The 20,430-nt window shown below is 45.3% G+C and overlaps 2 protein-coding genes across 7 annotated transcripts; both read left to right on the top strand.

Annotated features, from left to right (window-relative positions):
- Positions 1-1,926: 1,926 nt before the first annotated feature.
- TPRKB (TP53RK binding protein) lies at positions 1,927-8,709 on the top strand. 6 transcript variants are annotated; one of them, XM_044261399.1, is made up of 6 exons: positions 1,927-2,150; positions 3,760-3,813; positions 4,266-4,425; positions 5,838-5,960; positions 7,331-7,507; positions 8,582-8,709. In XM_044261399.1, the coding sequence occupies exons 3-6, from the start codon at positions 4,285-4,287 to the stop codon at positions 8,666-8,668; spliced, it is 528 nt and encodes a 175-aa protein (XP_044117334.1). In that variant the 5' UTR covers positions 1,927-2,150; positions 3,760-3,813; positions 4,266-4,284; the 3' UTR covers positions 8,669-8,709. The 6 variants fall into 6 exon arrangements, with proteins under 6 accessions (XP_044117334.1, XP_044117335.1, XP_044117332.1 ...); XM_044261400.1 differs by lacking the exon at positions 3,760-3,813 and adding an exon at positions 2,731-2,764; XM_044261397.1 differs by lacking the exon at positions 3,760-3,813 and having other exon boundaries at positions 1,927-2,168.
- Positions 8,710-15,377: 6,668 nt separating this feature from the next.
- NAT8 (N-acetyltransferase 8 (putative)) lies at positions 15,378-17,009 on the top strand. The gene is made up of 2 exons (XM_044261395.1): positions 15,378-15,514; positions 16,018-17,009. Exon 2 carries the CDS (start codon positions 16,077-16,079, stop codon positions 16,761-16,763), a length of 687 nt encoding a protein of 228 aa, XP_044117330.1. The 5' UTR covers positions 15,378-15,514; positions 16,018-16,076; the 3' UTR covers positions 16,764-17,009.
- Positions 17,010-20,430: the final 3,421 nt, after the last annotated feature.

Genomic DNA, 20,430 nt, shown 5'->3' with positions numbered 1-20,430 from the left:
TATTTTAATGTCTGGCCTTTTTTATTGAGCGTGATTATTTTGAGATTCATCCATGTTATTCTATGTGACAACAGTTGGTTCCTTTTTATTGCCAAGTTGTAGTCCATTGTATGGACTACATTTGCTTATCCATTCACTTGATGAACATTATGGTGGTTTCCAGCTGTAGATGGTTACAAATATGCTGCTGAAAACTGAGCTGCTATTTTTTAAATGTCTTTTTAATCAGCTTTATTGAGGTATAATTTATCGTCTATAAAATATACTTTTAAAGTGCATAGTATGATGAATTTTTACAAATTCCTACTCACTATGTAACTAACACCACATCAAGATCTACAACATTGGCTTCATGGCAAAGATTCCCTTGGGGTTTTTTCCAGGCTCCTCTCTCACTCCTCCATTCCCAGCAATCTTTTGCTTTCTAGTCAATCTAAAATAAATTTGTAATTCCTAGAGTTTTATAGAAAAGGGATCATACGGTAATAAATTCTAGTGTTTTTATTCTGAGTATGTTTTGTGAGTCATCCATGTTGTAAGTATTGTCAAGTATCAGTAATTCATTGCTTTTTGTTAATGATAATAATAATGCTGTATCCCATTGTATGAATTTACCACAATTTGCTTATCCACTGACATGTTGTTGGGCATTGGGTTGTTTCCAGTCTTTTGCTGTTAAGAGTAAAAGTTGCCGTGAACATTCATGTACAGGCCTTTGTATGTACATGTTTTCATTTTTCCTGGTAAATGCCAAGGAATGAAATTGCTGAGTACAGTAAATACACGTTTGATTTATTAAGAAATGGCCACTCTTTTCTAAAGTGGTTGTACTATTTTATAAAAGTCAAACCAGCAATACCGATTGTGTTTGGCAACACTTATATTAACAGTTTTTAAAATTTTAGTTATGTGGGTGAGTAGTAGCTCTTTATGTTTTAAATTTGCATTACTCTGCTATGATGTTGAGCATCTTATGTGTTTATTGGCCTGACTCATGTATCTTTTATAAAGTGTTCAAATATGTCACCCATTCATAATTAGGTTGTTTTCTCTTACTGAGTTATAGGCGTTCTTTATATAGTCTGAATACCAATCTTTGGTCAGAATATCTTTTTCACATATACATTCCCACGTATTCAAGCCAAAGGGTACTCTTTGCTACCCCTTAAATGGGGGAAGGCCTTTGTGTTTCAGAGCCTTTGAACTCTGTGTTGGCTGGAATGCTGTTGTCCCAGATCATACAGCTTGCTTCCAGACCTCGTCCAGTCACTTTCTGGTGAGATCTTAACCATCCTATTTGAAATAGTAATACCCACGGCCGGGCATTCCTCCCTTTTCCTAGCTTTTTTTTCTCCATAGCACACACCTACCCGACAGCTATATTTGTTATTTACCTGTGTAAATGTACCTATTTAAAGAAAAGTGCTGTCCAAGAAGGGCTCCAACCATAAACATGGAAAATAATTATCTGCAACCTGTTTAGAGGATTACTTCCTCTCTTGGAGGCTGATAAACTCTTACGGATGAGAAATTTCTGAACCTGCTAGATGCAGGAAGAAGTTCATTTCATCAGTGTCCTGCCACCTATCTTTTAAGTACCGGAGGCAAATCTGTCCATTCCCTCTCCCCTAGGAGACCCTCCGTAAATGACTGACCGCACCGACAGCAAGAAGGGAATGAGTCCCGCCTACCCCGCAGAGAACTGTAGCGGAGACGAAGGAGCTCATCCCGGCCAACACTGTGCTTTGCACTGGAAGAAACCTACGTCTCGCCCAACACGCGTCGGAGAGAAGGCCAAGACTCGGCACTGAAACCTCAGCGTCCAGTCCCTGGGTCCTTAGCGTCCCCGTCGCCGGAAGTGACGGACAGGGCCTCCCGTCACTCCGCGTCCGCTGACAGCTCAGGCTGGGGAAGAAGCGTGTCGCGAGGGGCGGACGCCGCTTCGGCCCGGCTTCCGGAATGTGAGGGCTTTGTTTCCAAGGGGAAGGTTTTCCAGGAGGACCGGAAGCGCGAGCGTGTGGGTCCTCTCGGGGTTGGAAGGCCAGCCCCGGGAACGCAGCCCGGCAGGGGCAGGCGCCCGCTCACTGACGTCCTGAAAGGGCGGAGAAGCGCGTCTAAGAGGGACCAGACCCGGGGCTTTGGGCGCCCTGGTAAATGGACTCTTAACGGCAAGTGGGAGAGAAGAAGGAGTCAGGGCTCTGCCGGTCGGGGGCGCAGAGCGGGGAGAGAGCCCAGGCACCGGAAGCCGGGGAGGCGGCGGCGGCGGCGGCGGATAGAGTGTGGGCCCCGCGCGCCGGGGATGGAGTGACGGCTCGGAGTGGCGGCGCTGGGGGCTTTGTCGCACGAGCAGCGGAAGGACCCGCTGTGGCTTACTTTTTGAGGGGATCGCTCTTTCTGCCGGCCGGAGGTTGGCTGGTGGGAGGGCGAGAACTGCGAGGCGACAGCCCCGGGAAGGCCACAGCCGTAGATGAGGGAGCGGTGTTGCTGGGGGCGGTGGGTATAGGCGAGAAGTGGGCGGGTCAGAGGGATACCTAAGAGGTAGAATCGTCAGGACTGTGGATTAACTATGGGGTAGGTGTTCGGGGATGATTCCAAGTTTCTGGCCTAAGTGAGGGAATTTATTTTGACCTTTGCCAGGTGTCCTTTTTTCCCTAGTGTTAAAACATAAACAGCGAAGAGGTTTTTTTTCCTGCTGATTATATGTATTCCTATTTTGTGTGCCCACTGTAGAAAATTCAGAACGGACATCTTTTTAAAATAGAAGGTAAAAATGACCAATATTCCTACCACCCGAGATGGCCATATTTTGGTGTATTTCATGTTTTTGTCTTCCGTGTGTATCTTTTTTGTGAAATTGGGAATATATTCGTTATTTTTTTTCTATATCTTTTTCCTCCCATTGGACATTCCCATGACTATAAAGATTGAACTGCGGTGTGCCAAGATATGATCCACACATACTGCTTTTTCCTAATAAAAAACTCAGATGTCATTCCACCAAGTCAGAACTTTTTGGTTTATTTTCCTTTCAGTATTTTTATGCACTTTTTTGAGAAGTCCACTATTTATGCTACATTTTAGGTTTTGTTTTTCAATCACATGTTTTAAATCAGTGTTATTTATTGCTGTTTTCACACATCCTTAACTGCTTTTCGGGACTATGGTTGTTTAGTTGCAACAAATTCCGTTATTAGCTAGATAATTTTTCAACTTTTTGCTATTAGGATGATGAGAGGGACATCTAGTTTACATAAATTTTCAGGTTTTTGGTTTATTCTTTGAAAAGAGTCGTAGAAATGGAACCAAGTAAAAGGATAAAATGAATCTATCAAATTGCCTCATCCAAATATCTCACTAAGACTTTGATTGACATTGTTTTTTTTTTAAAGATTTTATTTATTTATTTGACAGACAGAGATCACAAGTAGGCAGAGAAGCATGCAGAGAGAGAGAGAGGAGGAAGCAGGCTCCCTGCTGAGCAGAGAGCCCAATGTGGGGCTTGATCCCAGGACCCTGGGATCATGACCTGAGCTGAAGGCAGAGGCTTTAACCCACTGAGCCACCCAGGCGCCCTGATTGACATTGTTTTAAAGGTCATATTTTTGCAATACTTTGATTATCAATTCAGAGATATGGTTGTCTTTCTGGTTAGTCAAGTTCTTGTCTTTTATGTTTCTTTTATGTCTTTGTCCTTTCCTTATTAAACTTATGTGTAAGAAAGGGCCAGTAATTGATCTTGTTTTCTTTTTCTTTGTTTAGTGATTGTACCCTCTCTGCTCAGATGTCATTATGAAATGAGGATCTTTGAGTCAGGTGTCATACTTTCTTCAATAAAATTTTCTTAATATTTGTGTCTAGGTTCTGCTAAAATTAAGCTCAGGAAGCTAAAAAGGCTAAGTTGGCATGAGGTTTTACTAATAGCATCAGCAACCTCTTGTCTAACAAATTCCTGACATTGTGCTCCTACTTGGCTATTAGAGAAGCTTCCCCTCAGCCATGCATCAGATCCTGTCTGTACAAGAAGGGAACCAGGCAGTAACCTTGATCCTTTCTGAAGAATGGTAAAGGAAGCTAGAAACACCTCAGCGTGGGTGGGAAGACATCTCATCAGGATGCCAAATGTGCTTTTGGGATGGATTCTTCTAGTTTAACAGTTCTGCCATCTTTTTAAAGTTATTTTATTTGTTAGCAAGGCTATTTTTTAGTGAATTATAACATTAACTTTTAAACAAAGTCTTTTGGTCTTTTTGGTTTTATGCAAATAGACTCCTGCTTGTCTATGAAATGCAGTTAACACATCAGCTGGACCTATTTCCCGAATGCAGGGTGACCCTTCTGTTATTTAAAGATGTAAAAAATGCTGGAGACTTGAGAAAAAAGGCCATGGAAGGTGCTATTGATGGTTCACTAATAAACCCTAAGGTGGTGAGTATAAGTGAGACTAGCTGAGCTATAACAGGGCATTGAAGAGTATGTTAATTTTTCATGATGTTACAGGTTAGCCTAAAACTGTCACCTTTGGGTAAAGAGTTCTCGTCCAGGCTTTGGAGTCAGGCTGGGCCAGCCTTGAATTTAACAGTGAATAGAAGCCTAAGTGCTGGAAACTTCCCCCAGGAGATAAAGAAAGGTTGTGGTCAGGCTCTGACCTAATGGCACATTCCTGGATCTTCATCTTCTTGTCTGAACTAGAAAAAAATCTCTGCACAGGATTTGAAGGGCACATGCACCCAAATGTTTATAGCAGCAGTGTCCACAATAGCCGAAATATTAAAAGAGCCCAGATGTCCATTGACAGATAAAGAAGATGTGGTATATATATACAGTGGAATAGTACTTAGCCATCAAAAAAGAATGAACTCTTGCCATTTGCAGCAACATGGGTGGAACTAGAGGGTATTCTGGTAAGCGAAAGAATTCTGTCAGAGGAAGACGAATACCATATGATTTCACTTACGGAGAATGTAAGAAAATGTGAATATAGGGGAAGGGAAGGAAAAATAATGATGAAAATAGGGAGGCAAACGATAAGATGTTGAACTCTAGAAAACAAACAGGGTTGCTGGAGGGGAGGAGGGTGTAGGGATGGGTGATGGGCATTTGAGGTAATGAGCACTAGGTGTTATATGTAAGTGATGAATCCCAAATTCTACCCCTGAAACTAATACTATATGTAAACTAAATTGAATTTAAAGAAAGAATTTTAAAAATAAATAAAAATTTTATAAAGCAGTTATTTGGGGGGAAAAAAAATCTCTGCACAGGAGGCAGGTATAGTGGTTAAGCGGCCACACTGTGGAAACACAGCAGCAGAATTTAATCCCAGCTTTGCCATTACAACTTTGAGCAGGTGGTGGCCAACCTTCGGAGTATGCTGACTCTGTTCCTTTCCATATACCAGCTCAGTCTTCACAACAACCTTATGAAATAAATACTATGACTATCTGCATCTAACAGATAAACAGGAATTTGCCCAGGTCCCCTCAGTGGTTGAGTGACAGACGCTCTTTGCTTTGGTTTCCTTATCCACTGCACATGAATAATAATACTGATTTCATAGGGTAGTTTTAAGGATTAAAATATCACACATAAAATATTTAGAATACGGCTTTTCCCATGATATTCTGGACAAATGTTATTTTAAAAATTTTCACTACTTAAGTTTCTTGCAGCTTTTAAAATTCTATGATTTTCTGAATACCCAGCAATTTTGAAAATGTAGTCCACAGAAATTGTAATGAAGTAAAACAGCCTGACATTGAAGTTACCAAAAGCTAAGGCATGCATCTCCAGGGTGCTCCAGATGCTCCATGTGTAATTCTTTCTGTCCTCTTTGGTAGATTGTCGATCCATTTCAGATACTTGTGGCAGCAAACAAAGCAGTTCATCTCTACAAACTGGGAAAAATGAAGACAAGAACTCTACCAACTGAAATTATTTTCAACCTTTCCCCAAATAACAATGTAATTAATATGGATTTCACTTAATTTATTTCTGTTGACCTTGTCATGGTATACCATGTGTTCCCTAGTGTTGGGTTGGAGGCTGAATTCCTGTACGCCTATTGTTGGTAACAAAGCAAAATAATAGTTAAGAGTTCTGGACAGAATTGAGGTTTAGCACTGCCTCTTACTAGACAAATAAGCTTAGTCATTTCAGATATGAGTAAACAAAAGTTAAGCTACATGAAATGAGGACAGTTTTATCCTTATCAGAAAAAAGGAGCAGGAAGATCCCCCTAAATGATATATACATTTAAATGGTAAAACATTAAGCATAGATATTTGTGTGTTACCGTGCACATCTACTCTCTCTATAAACTTGAGGATAGAATCCATGTCTTTTCCATATCCAGAAGTCTTCTGGTTAACAGTCCTTAACACGGGCGCTCTCACACCTCCGGGGCACAGGAAGTTTGTGGTTTGAGGTACTGATGGTAAGTTACTGAGCTAATAAAGACATTCCATATGTGGCACATTAAAAAAATAACAACAAAAAACCCCTGAAAATTTTGCTGATGAAGTTTGAGTATTACTACTACTGTTAATAATACAACCAGGTAATAATAGCATCCAGAGGATAATTGGGAATGCTGCAGCATGATTTCAAATAATGTTTGAAATTTTATAAAATTTATAAAATGCAGGGTAATAGAATTAACTCCTTGGTACCTGGAGAAAAACATCCAGATAATTATTATTTCTTTGAGATCATTTGAAATAACTTGAGAAACTATTCAATTCAGTCAGCATCTGTTGGGCTGGTCCCTCTTTTGGCTACAGTTCCAGGGCAGGAGTAGGAAATATGCTCCTGAGGAAGGCAGGGAAACGACAGAAATCCAACTGCTCTAAGATAAATGATACATTGGGAATAATAAGTCAAACCTATGGGAACAACAAGGAAGCAACTCCTGTAAGGAGTGGGCTGCAGCAGGGAGTGCCATGTGCACTGGACGGAGAAGGATGAGGCACTCCAGACAGGAGGAGGAAAAGTGTGAAATGATAGGACCGGCACAGTCCAGGCTGGCTAGAAGGTAGGCGTGCGTGGCTGGAGGGTCATCGGGGATCAGAAGGAGGGGGTGTTTGTGTGCCATGCCAAGAATGGGCTTGCCTGTGCAGTAAGGAGGTGTACCTGTGAGCAGAGAGTGTGCTAGAGGCATAGCTGGTGGGTGTTAGGAAGGGCTGTTGAAGAGAAACACTAGGTGGAGAGAACCATTTGGAAATGTAAAATAACCCCCAGCCAGAGAAGGAGGCTGATGGGGAGATGTTTCTAGAAACATCTAGAAACACTAGAAACTACTAGTATATTATCTTACCTTTTTTTTTTCCCTTAGATTTCAGAAGCTTTGAAAAAATTTGGTATCTCAGCAAATGACACTTCAATTCTAATTGTTTATATTGAAGAGGGAGAAAAACAAATAAATCAAGAAGACCTAATATCTCAGGTTGAAGGTCATCAGATTTCTCTGAAAAACCTTCCCGACATAACAAATATTACAGAAGTCAAAAAGGTTTGTAAATCTGTATTTTTAGAAAGAGTGATGAAGAGGGGTGCCTGGGTGGCTCAGTGGGTTAAAGCCTCTGCCTTCAGCTCAGGTCATGATTCCGGGGTCCTGGGATTGAGCCCCGCATTGGGCTCTCTGCCTAATTGTGATCTTTGTCAAATAAATAAATAAAATCTTTTAAGAAAAAAAAAGTGAGGAAAAGTAAAACCAATGCTGTTTGCTTATTGATCACCAATGCTTTTTTTTTTAAAAGGTTAATGTAATTAAAAATTACTTGAATTATAGAAGCTAAGAATTAGAAGGTGCAGGTTTATGTAAAATATAGTTAGAAATTTAGTTGATAAAAGCATTCTCTAAGAATAAATACATTCTATATTTTATATTTCAAATGCACTGTGTAAGCTTGATCTTTTTTTTTAAATATTTTATTTATTTTGAGAGAGCACAGAGCAAGAGAGGGAGTTCAAGCAGGGCAAGGGAGAGGGGCAGAAGGAGAAGCAGACTCCCAGCTGAGCAGGAAGTCCTAGGCAGATGCAGATGTAGGGGTTGATCTCAGGACCCTGGGATCATGACCTGAGCTACCCAGGCTCCCCTGTGTAAGCCTGATCTTTAATGTCTAGATGTACACTTTTTTTTTAAAAAGATTTTATTTATTTATTTGACAGAGATCACAAGTAGGTAGAGAGGCAGGCAGAGAGAGAGAGAGGAGGAAGCAGGCTCCCTGCTGAGCAGAGAGCCCGATGCGGGGCTCGATCCCAGGATCCTGAGATCATGACCCGAGCTGAAGGCAGCGGCTTAACCCACTGAGCTACCCAGGCACCCCTAGATGTACACTTTTAAAATTGGTACAAATTTGGTTTCTGTGTTTAGAGGGTTAATCACCATAACTGCAATTTAAAGGGAACTTTTGACTTAAATGATGAGTTGCCATCTACTTTGCATATTTTAATTACATTTGTGATTTGTGATTTCATGCCATTATCCCAGTAGATGAATAAAAATTTCACTTATACATGTTTGATGAAAATGAGTAGTGCATGAATATATTAGCATGCCATAATTTGTCTTCTATCTTTACAGATATATAAACTGTCTTCACAAGAAGAAAGTATTGGAACATTATTGGATGGTATCATTTGTAGAATGTCAACAAAAGATGTTTTGTGAAGTGACAAATATTAAAAATTTTCAGTATTTATTAAAAAAAAGCATGGGTTTTTCTTATTATATATGTTCAATTGTAGAAAACACAGAATGTTACAACAAAGAAAAAAAAAGCCACTACCATCTTCTCTTTTAATATTTTAAAAGATAGCCACTGTTGCTATTATGTGTTCTTGTCTTCTAGTCTTCTTCTATTCAAATATATTTCATCTTTATGTAATTGGAATAATTGGGCATTTACTAGGTTCTTGCCTTAGTGATTTTATATTCATCAGTTCATATTCCTGCCCTTACTTCTGGCTACTCTGGCATTTCCCTTCCAAGCGTCCTGGTTCCAAGGGTTTTACATATAAGAATTCATTCATCGTAGGTAAATACTAGTATAACCACCATTTTACACACAAGGCAACTAAAAGATTATACAAATAATAAGTAACTTGCTCAAGGTCATACAGCTAGTATTAAGTCATGTTTTACAGATGGTTTGGGTTTTCTTTTTTCACTTTGTCTTCTGTTTTGATTGTAGCAGTTAAGACTGCCTTGGTTAAGGGTCAGCAAACTTCTGTGAAGGGCCAGATAGTAAGTATTTTCAGCTTTGCAGACCATAAGGTCTCTGCTGCATCCACTAAACTCTTGCTGTCATAGTATCGATAGGCCATAAATGATGAGTATGGCTGTGTTTCAACAAAATTCAATTGACAAAAATAAATGGTGGGCAGGATTTGACCTGTGGCCATACTTTGTGGACTTCTGGGTTAGATTAGGCTTCAGTTATAGTCCCTAAAGCTCACTGGCTTCACACAACAGACAAAAGTCTATGTCATCCTCAGTCTGCATAGCCAGGGGAAGCAGTAAACACAAGGGGCAGTGACTCAAACTGGGTCTGCTTATCTCACATTTCATGGTCCAAAGCCAGTCATGTGGTCCTTCCAACCACATAAGGGACAGAGAAGTATGATCCTTCCACATGCTGGAAAGTAGGAAGGTGGAAATACTTAGTGATTTCTATCATGGTCATAAATAATAAAGCATAGGGACATCACTGACATTTCTTGTCGGTAGTGTGCTTAGCATTTTATATGTACTACCTCATTTAGTCCTACAATCCGGAGAGATTTTTACCAGTGAGGAAACAGATCTAATCTCTGAAGTCTATTTCAAAAAGTTTCAAACCTAAAGAACAATTAACAATTATACAGGAAAAGTCCATGTACCTTTCATGTGAATTTACTATTTGTTCTTAACACTTTGCTACATTTGTTTGCTCTTGCCTCTTGCTCTCCTACCTGCCTGTGCTCAGGTGTGTACAGTACACACACACACACACACACACACACACACACACTTGCTGAATGATTTGAATGTAAATTATAGACCTGGCACTCCAGCCTACACAGTGTTTAATTGTTATATCTCCTTTCATCTCTTTTAAGAGTGATGTTGACATTTTTTGAAGAGCACCCGAAGTATCTTTTCAGAATTCCACACTATCTGGATTTGTTCATGATTTACATCAGCTTAAATATTTTTGGAAGTAATCTTGGGTCCTTGCCATTGCGTGTCACCACGCAATGTCCGTTGGCCCCATCATTAGTGATAAAAGTTGGATCCCTTGGTTAAGGCGGTGCCTTCCCCAGACGTCTCCATTACAAAGGCATCTCTTTCCCTGACAGAGCGTTTCAGCTGCCTGGGACTAATAGTCTGATCCCAATAACCCCAGGCCCCATGCTCTGAACACCTCCGTGGCATGGCTCCTCCCATGCCCCATGCCGTCACTCACTTTCTTTGTATTGACAAGGTACATGTAACATACCTAGTCTCTTCTTACACATTATACTGCTTTCAATGTTTCACTTTTGCAATAAATCTTTGTACATGTTTTTCTTTCGGATAGTTTCTCTAAAGTAGAATTCTTGGGGATGAGCAGTTGTACTCATTAGAGAACTTCCAGAGCAGAAAGGTGCCCTTCTGCCCTACCTACTGCAGCTACTTCCCTGCTCTGGTTTACTAATGGCAGCCACTCTGCACTCATATCACAATATAAGCATAACCTAGTCTGGTTGGTCTCAGAATGAAGTTTGTATTCATCAAATTTGCCTGTTAGTGATGTTTTTATAGTCCTTTCTGCCACTGACCTTCCATGTTCCCCTGTAGATCAATCCTTCCAATACCCCTGCCCCGCCCCTGTTCGAGAGGTGGACCTATATGGCAGCAAGAGGACTCTTCTTGGCTTCTGCTTAGGTTTGGCCAAGTAGGTGACCCGCAGGAGACTGGAAAGGGGAAGACCATGTGAGGCCAGCAAATTTATTCTCCTGGCCCCCTCCCTGCAAGGTCATGTGGGCCGGCTTTGTCCCTGAACCTTTCAACTCCTGAGTCAGGTTTCTGTCATCTCTCCCTCCCACGTTGCTTCAGGCCTCCTGGGCAATAATACACCTTGTTCTTGCACCATCCTCGGTCCCTCTCTACCCACCCATACCTTCAGAATTAGTCCCTTTGATCATCTGCATGAAATCTGCTGGAGTTACCCTAATTTGGAATGCCCTAATTTGAGTTACCCTAATTTAAGAGTGCCTGATACTCTCTCACTCTCTCAGACAATTAGTTATAAGGTTACAGAACATCTCTGTGGAGCTGGAATCATAGTTCTAGGATTCCTTAACATCTTACTAGGATGACCCACCCACCTACTTCTTTCCCCTTGAAAGGACTTGCCATGATTTTCTTCCACTCATCTTCTCAAAATAATGAGCTCTCAGTAGAAGTTCAGGGCATTGGTCTGACACTGGGTTATGGGGAGCCCTGATGAGAGATTAGAGGAGAATTTAAGGAATTTAAGTTAAATGAAACGGAATTGATGTTCTCTTCTCCCTGAGATTTCCAAAATGTAATGCCATTTATGAACTGTCCATCTCACTGTCCCATTTCTGGGCTGCACTGATGCAGTAGGGAATATTTTTCAAAGATATAAGTGTGGGGTTTTAATGACTTTTTCCTCTTAAATCTACAACTTTTGGACTAATGGTGATTCTACGAGGCCTCGGGTAGGAGATCTCAGCTTTTCTGGCCTTGGTTTCCCATTTGTAAATGGGGACATTGGTATCAACCTTAGTTCTTAGATTGTCGTGAATATCAAACAGAGCCTAGGAAAAGAGATTCCTCACAGTGCCAGGCATCTGATTTCCTTTTATGTACTAGCCAGTAGTGCTGAGGCAGACAGGAGAATAAAACAGGACTCGTTGCTGGTGGAAAAGTAGAACAGTTCAGCCACTTTGGACAGCAGTATGGCAGTTCCTCAAAAAGTTAAACATAAAATCACCATATGACCCAGAAATTCCACTCCTAGGTATATACCCAATAGAACCGAAAACAGGTGCTCAACCCAAAACATGTACACCAATGTTCCTAACAGCACAATTCACACTAGCCAAAAGATGGAAACAACCCAAGTGTCCCTCAGTGGATGAATGGATGAATGGATAAATGAATGTGAGATAGCTCTACCGTGGAATATTATGGAGCCATAAAAAGCCATGAGCTACTGATACAAGCTACAACATGGGTGAGCCTTAAAACAAAGTGGAAGAAGCTGAACATAGAATTTCGCCTATCACATGATTCGATTTAAATGAAATATCTAAAAAGCTGGTTAGTTGTTGCCAGGGTCTGGCGAGAGGAGGAAGAGAGAGAGACTACGTAGGGGCCAGGGGGTTGCTTTTGGGGTGTGAATATGCTTTGGAACCATGTAGAGGCAGTGGCTGCACAACATACTGAGTGTGCTGAATGCCAATGAATTGTACACACTACCAGTTAAATAAAGTGGGAAATAATAAACACATGTGCCTTACCTTTGGGAGTTCATGTTCTTAGCTAAGTGCCTTTAGACTCTCAGATCCAGCTGAGGCAGAGCCAGGTAGATTCCCACATGCCTCTGTTTCACCATCTGAAGGCCAGAGCCTGGAGTCTCAGCACACCCAAGGTTCCATCATTTGCACAGAGAATGACCCGTAAGTCCTCCATCCAGATGCTGCCATCATTTGGTATGATTGCTCAGACTTTTCTCTTTGCATGCTTGCTTCTATACATTAGTTTCAAGTTATGGTTTTCCAAAAATGAATTAAAACCTACTGTTTTATAGTCTTTTTTTTAATGTCAATATATCCTCACATTATCATTGTTTATGGCTGTGAGGAAAGATGAAAAACCTGGAGACCAAGCCACTGGGTTTTGAGGAGGCCACAGAACCCAGTGAGAATACAAGGAAGGAGAGCATGGGGACAGATCACAGACCTCTGGTCCCTCAGCTTGACTGTTAGGTTTTTGACTGGTTAATATTAGACTCGCTAGGAAAACTCAACTGTACTTTGGAGCCCCTTTGGATTCCTAGTTCAAATTCTGCTTAACACTGAAACGTTTAAATATTAAAATGTATGAAACCAATGTAGCAAATACCCATGGCTCACCCCTCAGATTTCATGTTAAACTCTATCCTTGTGACCTTGCTGGGTGCCAAAGACCTGTCAGCAGTCTCCATCCACTAGGCCTGGGCCCCAGCTGCCAGCCTCTGGTTTCTGACCAGAAGGCTTCAGGATGGTACCACTAGGGGCACCAAGTCTGTCTCTCCTGCATCCTCCAGAGGTTCTTGCCAGAAATGTGGCTGTCATCTCTGACCCCTTCCTCATCCTCATTCCCATTTGGGTCATTACAAACTCCTGATATTTCTGCCCACAAAATGCACTACAGGTGGGCTGGTTCTCACCATCTGGATCGCCTCACTCTGTTCCAAGCCACCACTCACTCTTGTAGGGTCTCTGTTAGCCCACGTGGCTCCTTAGTGAACACAGAACAAGGAAGATACCCCTTTCTTTTTTTTTTTTTTTTAAGATTTTATTTATTTATTTGACAGACAGAGATCACAAGTAGGCAGAGAGAGGCAGGCAGAGAGAGAGAGAGAGGAGGAAGCAGGCTCCCTGCTGAGCAGAGAGCCCGATGTGGGACTCCATCCTGGGACCCTGGGACCCCGAGATCATGACCTGAGCCGAAGGCAGCGGCTTAACCCACTGAGCCACCCAGGCGCCCCGGAAGATACCCCTTTCATACAGACAGCAGTCCACTGAATGCACAGTCCAGTGGGCAGTGCCGCCTTTGAGCAAATCAGAAAAAGCTCCCCCTTCACCTTTGGCCAGATTCAGGTCTGTGTCAGGGCTCACGGCTTGGTGAGTGGAGCAGGGCTCTATTTCTGTTCTGACGAGATCTCCTTCCCTGGATGCTCTTGAACAGTGAGCAACCTGCGTATCTGTACCTGGGGGCTCTTTTTTCACCTGGACTGGGACACTAGCCTGTGGGGGTGGGGGCTATGTGGTTCCACTACGGTCTCCTCCCATTCACTCCCCAGATGGAGCCAGAGCAGAGGTGCACAGAGGCAGGCACACACACAGACCGCTATGTTACTCCCCAGTTAAAAGCATATCGATGGCCTCCTACCGCTTTTGGAGTAGAGTCCAAACTCCGCAAACTGGGACGAGAGGCCCCGCATGCCCAGGCCCCAGCCGCCCTCACCACTCCCTCCCTCCCTCGGCCGTGCTGGCCACCTGTCCCCCGAACACTTTGCCTTTGACCTGCCTCAGGGTCTTCACGCCTCAGTCCCCTCAGCCCCGGACGCCCTCTCCCCCTCAGCCTCGCCACGATCTACCGCTCCCTTCGCTTTCACCCTGAGGGTCCTCTCCGGAAGTACCGGTCACCCCCGCGGCAGCAGGTCCCTCTCCGCTTCGCGCCTCGCCGCGCCGCGCGCCTCACGGCTCTCGCCATTGCCGGCCACTGCTGAGGAGCCCCTGGCACGGGAAACCTGGGTGTGCCAGGCCCTCAGCTCCGGCCGGGCCGCCCACATGGCGCCTCGCCCAGACGGGCGTTCCATGAAGCTTAACACACTCAAGCTTGAGGAGGACACGAGCCCGGCTTCAGGAGCAGTGGAGAATATTAATAGAGGCGGGCCTTGAGGGTGCGTGGGGAGAAGCGCCCGCCACGTTTCCGGGGCGGAAGCGACCCCCTGGACAGCACACATGTGCCACAGAGAAGGGCTTTTCTGTTGAATTTTTCCCCGCTTTAGTTGCTCTCAGTGCAAAATATTTCACAGCTGCACACACCAGGGGCGCGTCAGAGCGGTGGCTGTCCCCGGCGTTGTCAGTGTTGTTGAGAGCTGAAGAGGCCGCCAGGCACGCAGTCGTGGCAGCATACACGACAGTACCTTGAACCACCGAATGAATGAAGATGGAGCCTAGCGAGATGAGGCCGGCGAACTGCAAACGACCAGTTTCCCTCAGACCGGGGAGAGCTAGGCAGGGAGAGAGCACCTTGCGTGCTGAGCCACGGGTCTGGACTCTAGCCTGTGATGACAGCACAAGGCGGGAGGTGCAGTCCCCAGGCTCCCAGAAGCTGTGTCCCAGAAGGGGCCAGAAGTGGACACAAGGGCATATTGAGGGGCCAGCTGGGAGATGCTCCAGGCCCCAACCACCAAGGGAGGAACGTGTAGGCCGTCTGCCAGGGCAAGATTCCCTGAGATGTTCCAGACCCTGCTTCCCCTGGCAGGCTAATTCCCTGGCGATCGCAGTGATCAGTGGAGAATGGGCTTCAGGTTGCATCATAGCCCAGCCTCTTGATCCTGGGGCTTATGATTATCCAGTGTGCAGAAGCCAGCCAATCAGGTGGCCATCCAGGAAGGGTCTGGTTCCTGGTGGTGGGGGGAGCCCTGCACAGTCTCTCCTGGGATTCCAGTCAGAGACTGAGGGCAGAGGCCGTCCTGACACGGTCCTGGACGTTCAAGTCTGTGGACGTTCAAGTCTGTTGTGGTAGCAGGTGAGAGGGCTGGGGTTGAAAGACAGTGTCTTGAGAGAGGCCTGGAGCCTGGGACCCTGCTCTGGGTATAAAGTCTGGGACTTTTTTAATGTTTGACGCTTTTTAAAAGATTTTATTTATTTATTTATTTGGAAGAAAGAGCACCATCGGGGAGAGGCAGAGGGAGAGAGAGTAGCAGGAGAAGCAGGCTCCCTGCTGAGTGGGGAACCTGACCTGGGACTCGATCCCAGGATTCTGAGATCATGACCTGAGCTGAAGGCAGATACTTAACCAACCAAGCCACCCAGGTGCCCTGATGTTTGACTCTTATGCCACCTCAGCAGCCTAAAAATTTGCAGTCAAGGGGGAAGGAGACTTTGTTGAAACTCTTACTTGGGGGCTGCTGGGTAGGCTGTTTGCTACATCCTCTAGGGCAAAAGCAGAACTCCCCGGAGCAGTGTCTGCCCCACTCCCGGGAGGTGGCAGAGATGGGGCACTTATCTGGCTTCCTTTCTCTTCCCCAGGGCTGCCAGGAAGGTCGCTCACTCTTGTGGACTTTAAGGGTCAGGCACGGCAGTCCTCCATGGCTCCTTACCACATCCGCAAATACCAGGAGAGTGACCGCACACAGGTCCTGGACTTGTTCTTCCACGCACTGGATGAGTATGGCTCTGCCTCCTTCCGCCACATCCTGAAGCTGCCCCGAACCTTGGTGCTCTTGCTTGGGGTGTCTCTCGGCCTCCTCCTGGTCTCTGGCTCCTGGCTGCTGGCCCTCATAGCCAGCCCTACCCTCCTCATTGCTCTGGGATTCCTCTGCAGATACCCCTGGACCAAGTTTACAGCTGAGGCATTGCGCACAGACATGTCCAACATCACCAAGTCCTACTTGAGTGAGCCCGGCTCCTGCTTCTGGGTGGCTGAGGCTGAGGGGCAGGTGGTGGGCATCGTCGGGGCGCTGCCTGTCAAGGAGCGCTCCCTGCACAAGGAGCAGTTGGAGCTGCTTCACCTGTGCGTGGCCTTGGATCACCGAGGTCAGGGGATAGCGAAAGCCCTGATCAGGACCGTCCTCCAGTTCGCGCGCAACCAGGGCTACAGCCACGTCGTCCTCACCACCAGTATGCTGCAGCACTCAGCCTTGGCCCTCTACCAGCGCATGGGCTTCCAGAAGTTGCATCAGTTCTCCCCCCTGTGCTGGAGGCTACTTGCTGTTCCTTTGGTTACGTTTGTCTACTGCCTGCCCTCTGCTCAGGCCTCTTGGGAACATGAGTAGGAAGGTGGCCCAAGATCCTTTTCCTGGTTGCTTAGGAGAGGGCCGGCTCTACTGAGGTAGCAAGCAAATCCCATCTCAGTGTGATGGCACAGTGAGAGCTTACTGTTCCTTCTGTGGGAACCAGGGGGATGGTGGTGGGTGGCTCTGTTCCTTTCCTGTCTTTGGGGGTGGCTGCTCTTTGATTTATCTAGCTCCACGGGAAGGCTGCATTAAAAACAAATGAATAAAACAAATACACACAAATAACCATTTCTTTAGTTCACTTGTCCACCATCAGCAATTTAGGCTGGACTTGTCTGGCAGCACTTTGGTCTCCTACAACCTAATTCACACATCCTCGTGGGGGCAGCTGGAGGGACAGGGCGACCGGGATGGCTCATCTTCCAGCACGCGAACTCAGTGGTGGTTTTAAGGTAACTGCAGAGGAGCAAAAAGTGAAGCAGAGACAAGCAAATGCTTTTCCAAGCTTCTCGGGTATCACATCTGCTAACATCCCAGACTCAGGAAGAGAAACGGACCCTGCCTCTTTAGTGAGAGGAACTGAAATCACGTAGCAAAGGGTGCCAAGAAAGAGAGCAAGAAGAATCCTGGGAGAAGGACTGGGGCCCACAATGCCATCAGCCTGCTTTGGCCCCCACCCACTGTGTCCGCTGAAAGGGAAGGCAGCCTGGGACAGGGAGTGGCATTTCAATGCCAGCTAGACCCAGAAGTGGTGCGGCCCCTACCGCGCTGGCCAGGCCCCAGTCACATAGCCCTAACATGCCTCAGGGGAGGCTGGGAATGTGTGTGATATGGGATTGGTGAGTTTCCCAGACTTGCAACACCTGGCACCCTGCCTCTTGTCCCAGTGCTCAGAGACTCGAGATTTTTACAGAAACTTCAGGCCTGACCTTTTAGTCCCTAAGTGATACAGTGGCAGTGTGGTGTGTGCCCCATTGCGCACCTTGTCCGGTCAGGTCACCACAGGCACCAGGTCTCCTGACCCAGAGGCCGAGTCCCAGGAAGACCCAGGAAGTTCAGGTACCCTTTCAGTCTGAGTCTTGTGACATACTCCCATCTTGGAAGTATGCCTGCTCATAGCTTCTCTCCTGTGAAGGATCAGTCAGGTCTCAAACCAGGCCCAAACCTGCCAATTGGCATTGCTGCTGGCACATTTCCCCTAAATGGGGACCTTTCATCAAATGCATAGGATGACTGCAAACATTCATGTTTTGTTACCCAAGACCGTGGGCCACAACTCTGCTGCCCTCCATTGGGTCTCTTTTCTCCCTAACTTTGGGTGACCCACCATCCCTTCTACCAGGCATTCTACCTCTTCCATGCCTGCAGCTTTTGTACCTTTCCTGCATGCTTCTCAGAAGACTGGGCCATCTAAATCTCCTGTTACACTGTGCCCCACCCCCACCTCACTCCATTTTTAAAATGAAGTTTCTGTTTCCTCCCAGCTCCAGCTTCTAGTTAATGGCAGGGCTTTGGGCCCAGCCTCTCTGAGAGGTAGAGGAATAGGAGGTTCCCACCAGCTGTCCTCGGCCCAGATGGCCTCTCAGGAGGAATTCCCAAGTGGGCTCCAGTTTGTGCTAGAGATGGGGAAGGCCCACAGTGGTCTTGATGCTTTGAAAGTTTTCTTAAGTGACAATTAATTGGTTTGCTAATCCCCATAGACATGGTCCATGCCTTCCAGGGGCTTACAGGTCAGAGCAGGCTGGGAAACCAAGGAGGCAGCAAGTTGGAATATGTTGTCCTAAGTGTGCAGATGATGGGGCTACTGGACAAAGAATGTCAAGGGGGCACCCACCCCCCTGACTGGTGGACGGCTTCCCATGAGCCGCTGGTCCCACCTCAGGCAGAGGAAGTCAGGGGACCCCAGTGCTCCCTATTGCCTGATCCACGGAGGGTGCTCCAACAGCCAGGGACAGAGGTCAGGCCTTTCCTGGAGGCTACTCCTTTACTCATATTCCCCAGATCAAATCCACACTCGGTCAGTGGAGTCTGAAACAGTGCTTTCCTGCAGAGTTCAGGTAAGGGGCCCAAGGCCAGACAAGTGAACGTGTCTGTTGATGAATTGGAAGGAGGGTATTTAAGTCAAGACTGTGGGCTAAGGACAGCAGGAAGTTAGGCCGGAGCTTAAGACCAGGCACCAGGTATGAGAGAGAAGAAATAAGCTCTGGGACCCAAATGTGGAAGTTCCAAAGCAGGTGACCAAGACAGTTTAGAGGGGTTGCTAAGGGTTGGGGAAAGAAGAAATGGAGAGTGATGGCTGCAGGTTTTCTTTTGGGGCAATGGATATGTTTTGAGTTTCAATGTAGGTGGTGACTTCACATCATGAATGTACTAAATGCCACCGAAGTGTACACTTTAAAATTGTTAATTTTATGTTGTATGAAATTCACCTCCAAAAAGTCTTTCGAGATAAAAAAGGAAGAGCTTAGATGGCTTTAAAAACCAAAGGGAGGATACAAAGGTTTGGAGACAGCAGAGATGTTGAGAAGTTGTTATGGGAGTTACAGCCAGCCATGAGTCTGCCCCGACCAAGCAAAGGATGGGCAAGGTCCTGCCTACAACCCAAAGTCCACTGACAGAGAAGCCTTGAGAACACCTATGGACCTTTCTGTGGAGCAAGAGCTGATGGTGGATGTCTTCCTGAGGAATCTAAAAGTCACAATCAGTGCCTATGGGCCTGGTACTCTGGCAGAGGTGGGATGTTCCTGGCTTTTTGTGTGTGTGTGTGTGTGTGTGTGTGTGTGTGTGTTTGAGAGAGAAGAGGGTGGATGAGGAGAGAGTTCTTTTCCTGAACTGGGCATAAGGGTATGCAGACAGAGGTGAGGCGGTGGGTTTTAGGGAATGGCAAAGTGCAGCTCTGTAACCTTGGCAAAGACCTCTTTGGGCAAGTGTAGGGGACTGATAGTTTTCTAGAAAGTTGGAAGGAGGAAGGGTGAGGTCCGGGATAATTTTAGAGGTCAGTGACTTGGACCCAGCAGTAAAAAACCCTAGAATGCTGACTCCAAACTTCCCTTCACTTTTCTCCAGCTAATAAGTAATTTGTTCAATTTGAAAGATGAGGTTTTATTCAGACTCTGGTCAAGTTTTAAGAACATCAAGGTTTCCTTTTATGTCCCAGTGTACTGGTTAAACTAGGGTAAGTTCGTTTTTGGTTTTGCCTGCAGGCACATGCCTCTTCCGTCTGGCTCGCACATGTTGGTGCCCATGTAGGTGGGTACCTACAGGAAGGTCTGTGCTCCCCTGCTCTACCCCTGTCTCCCTTTCTCCCTCCTCCTCATATTTTTAATATTATGACAAAATATGCATTACATAACGTTGACCATTTTAACAAATTTTAAATATATAGTTCAGTAGCGTTAACTACATTCAGAATGTTGTGCAACTATCATCACTATTTCCAGAACTTTTCAATCCCCCCAAAAGAAACTCTGTAACCATTAAGCAATAATTCCCCTTCACTCCCTCCTCCCAGCGCCTGGTAGCCACCATTCCACCTTCTTTTTATGAATTTGCCTCTAAGTATCTTGTTTAAGTGGAGTCATACAGTAGCTGTCCTCTTGTGTGTGGCTTATTTCACTTAGCATAATATTTTCAAGGTTCATCCATATCGTAGCACACATCAGAATTTCACTACCTTTTGAAGGTTGAGTAATGCGGTTTTATACAC

The sequence above is a fragment of the Neovison vison genome, chromosome 8 (genome assembly GCF_020171115.1).
Source record: "Neovison vison isolate M4711 chromosome 8, ASM_NN_V1, whole genome shotgun sequence".
NCBI classification, from domain to species: Eukaryota; Metazoa; Chordata; class Mammalia; order Carnivora; family Mustelidae; genus Neogale; species Neogale vison.
This window is presented reverse-complemented; position numbering and strand designations above follow the sequence as displayed.

What these genes read in the sequence shown, in the direction of transcription:
- TPRKB (XM_044261396.1), top strand. An exon ending in CACTAATAAACCCTAAGGTG is followed by an intron (nt 4,426 to 5,837) that starts GTGAGTATAAGT and finishes CCTCTTTGGTAG; the next exon opens with ATTGTCGATCCATTTCAGAT. An exon ending in ACCTTTCCCCAAATAACAAT is followed by an intron (nt 5,961 to 7,330) that starts GTAATTAATATG and finishes TTTTTCCCTTAG; the next exon opens with ATTTCAGAAGCTTTGAAAAA.
- NAT8 (XM_044261395.1), top strand. Translation starts at nt 16,077, where the DNA reads ATGGCTCCTTACCACATCCGCAAATACCAGGAGAGTGACCGCACACAG.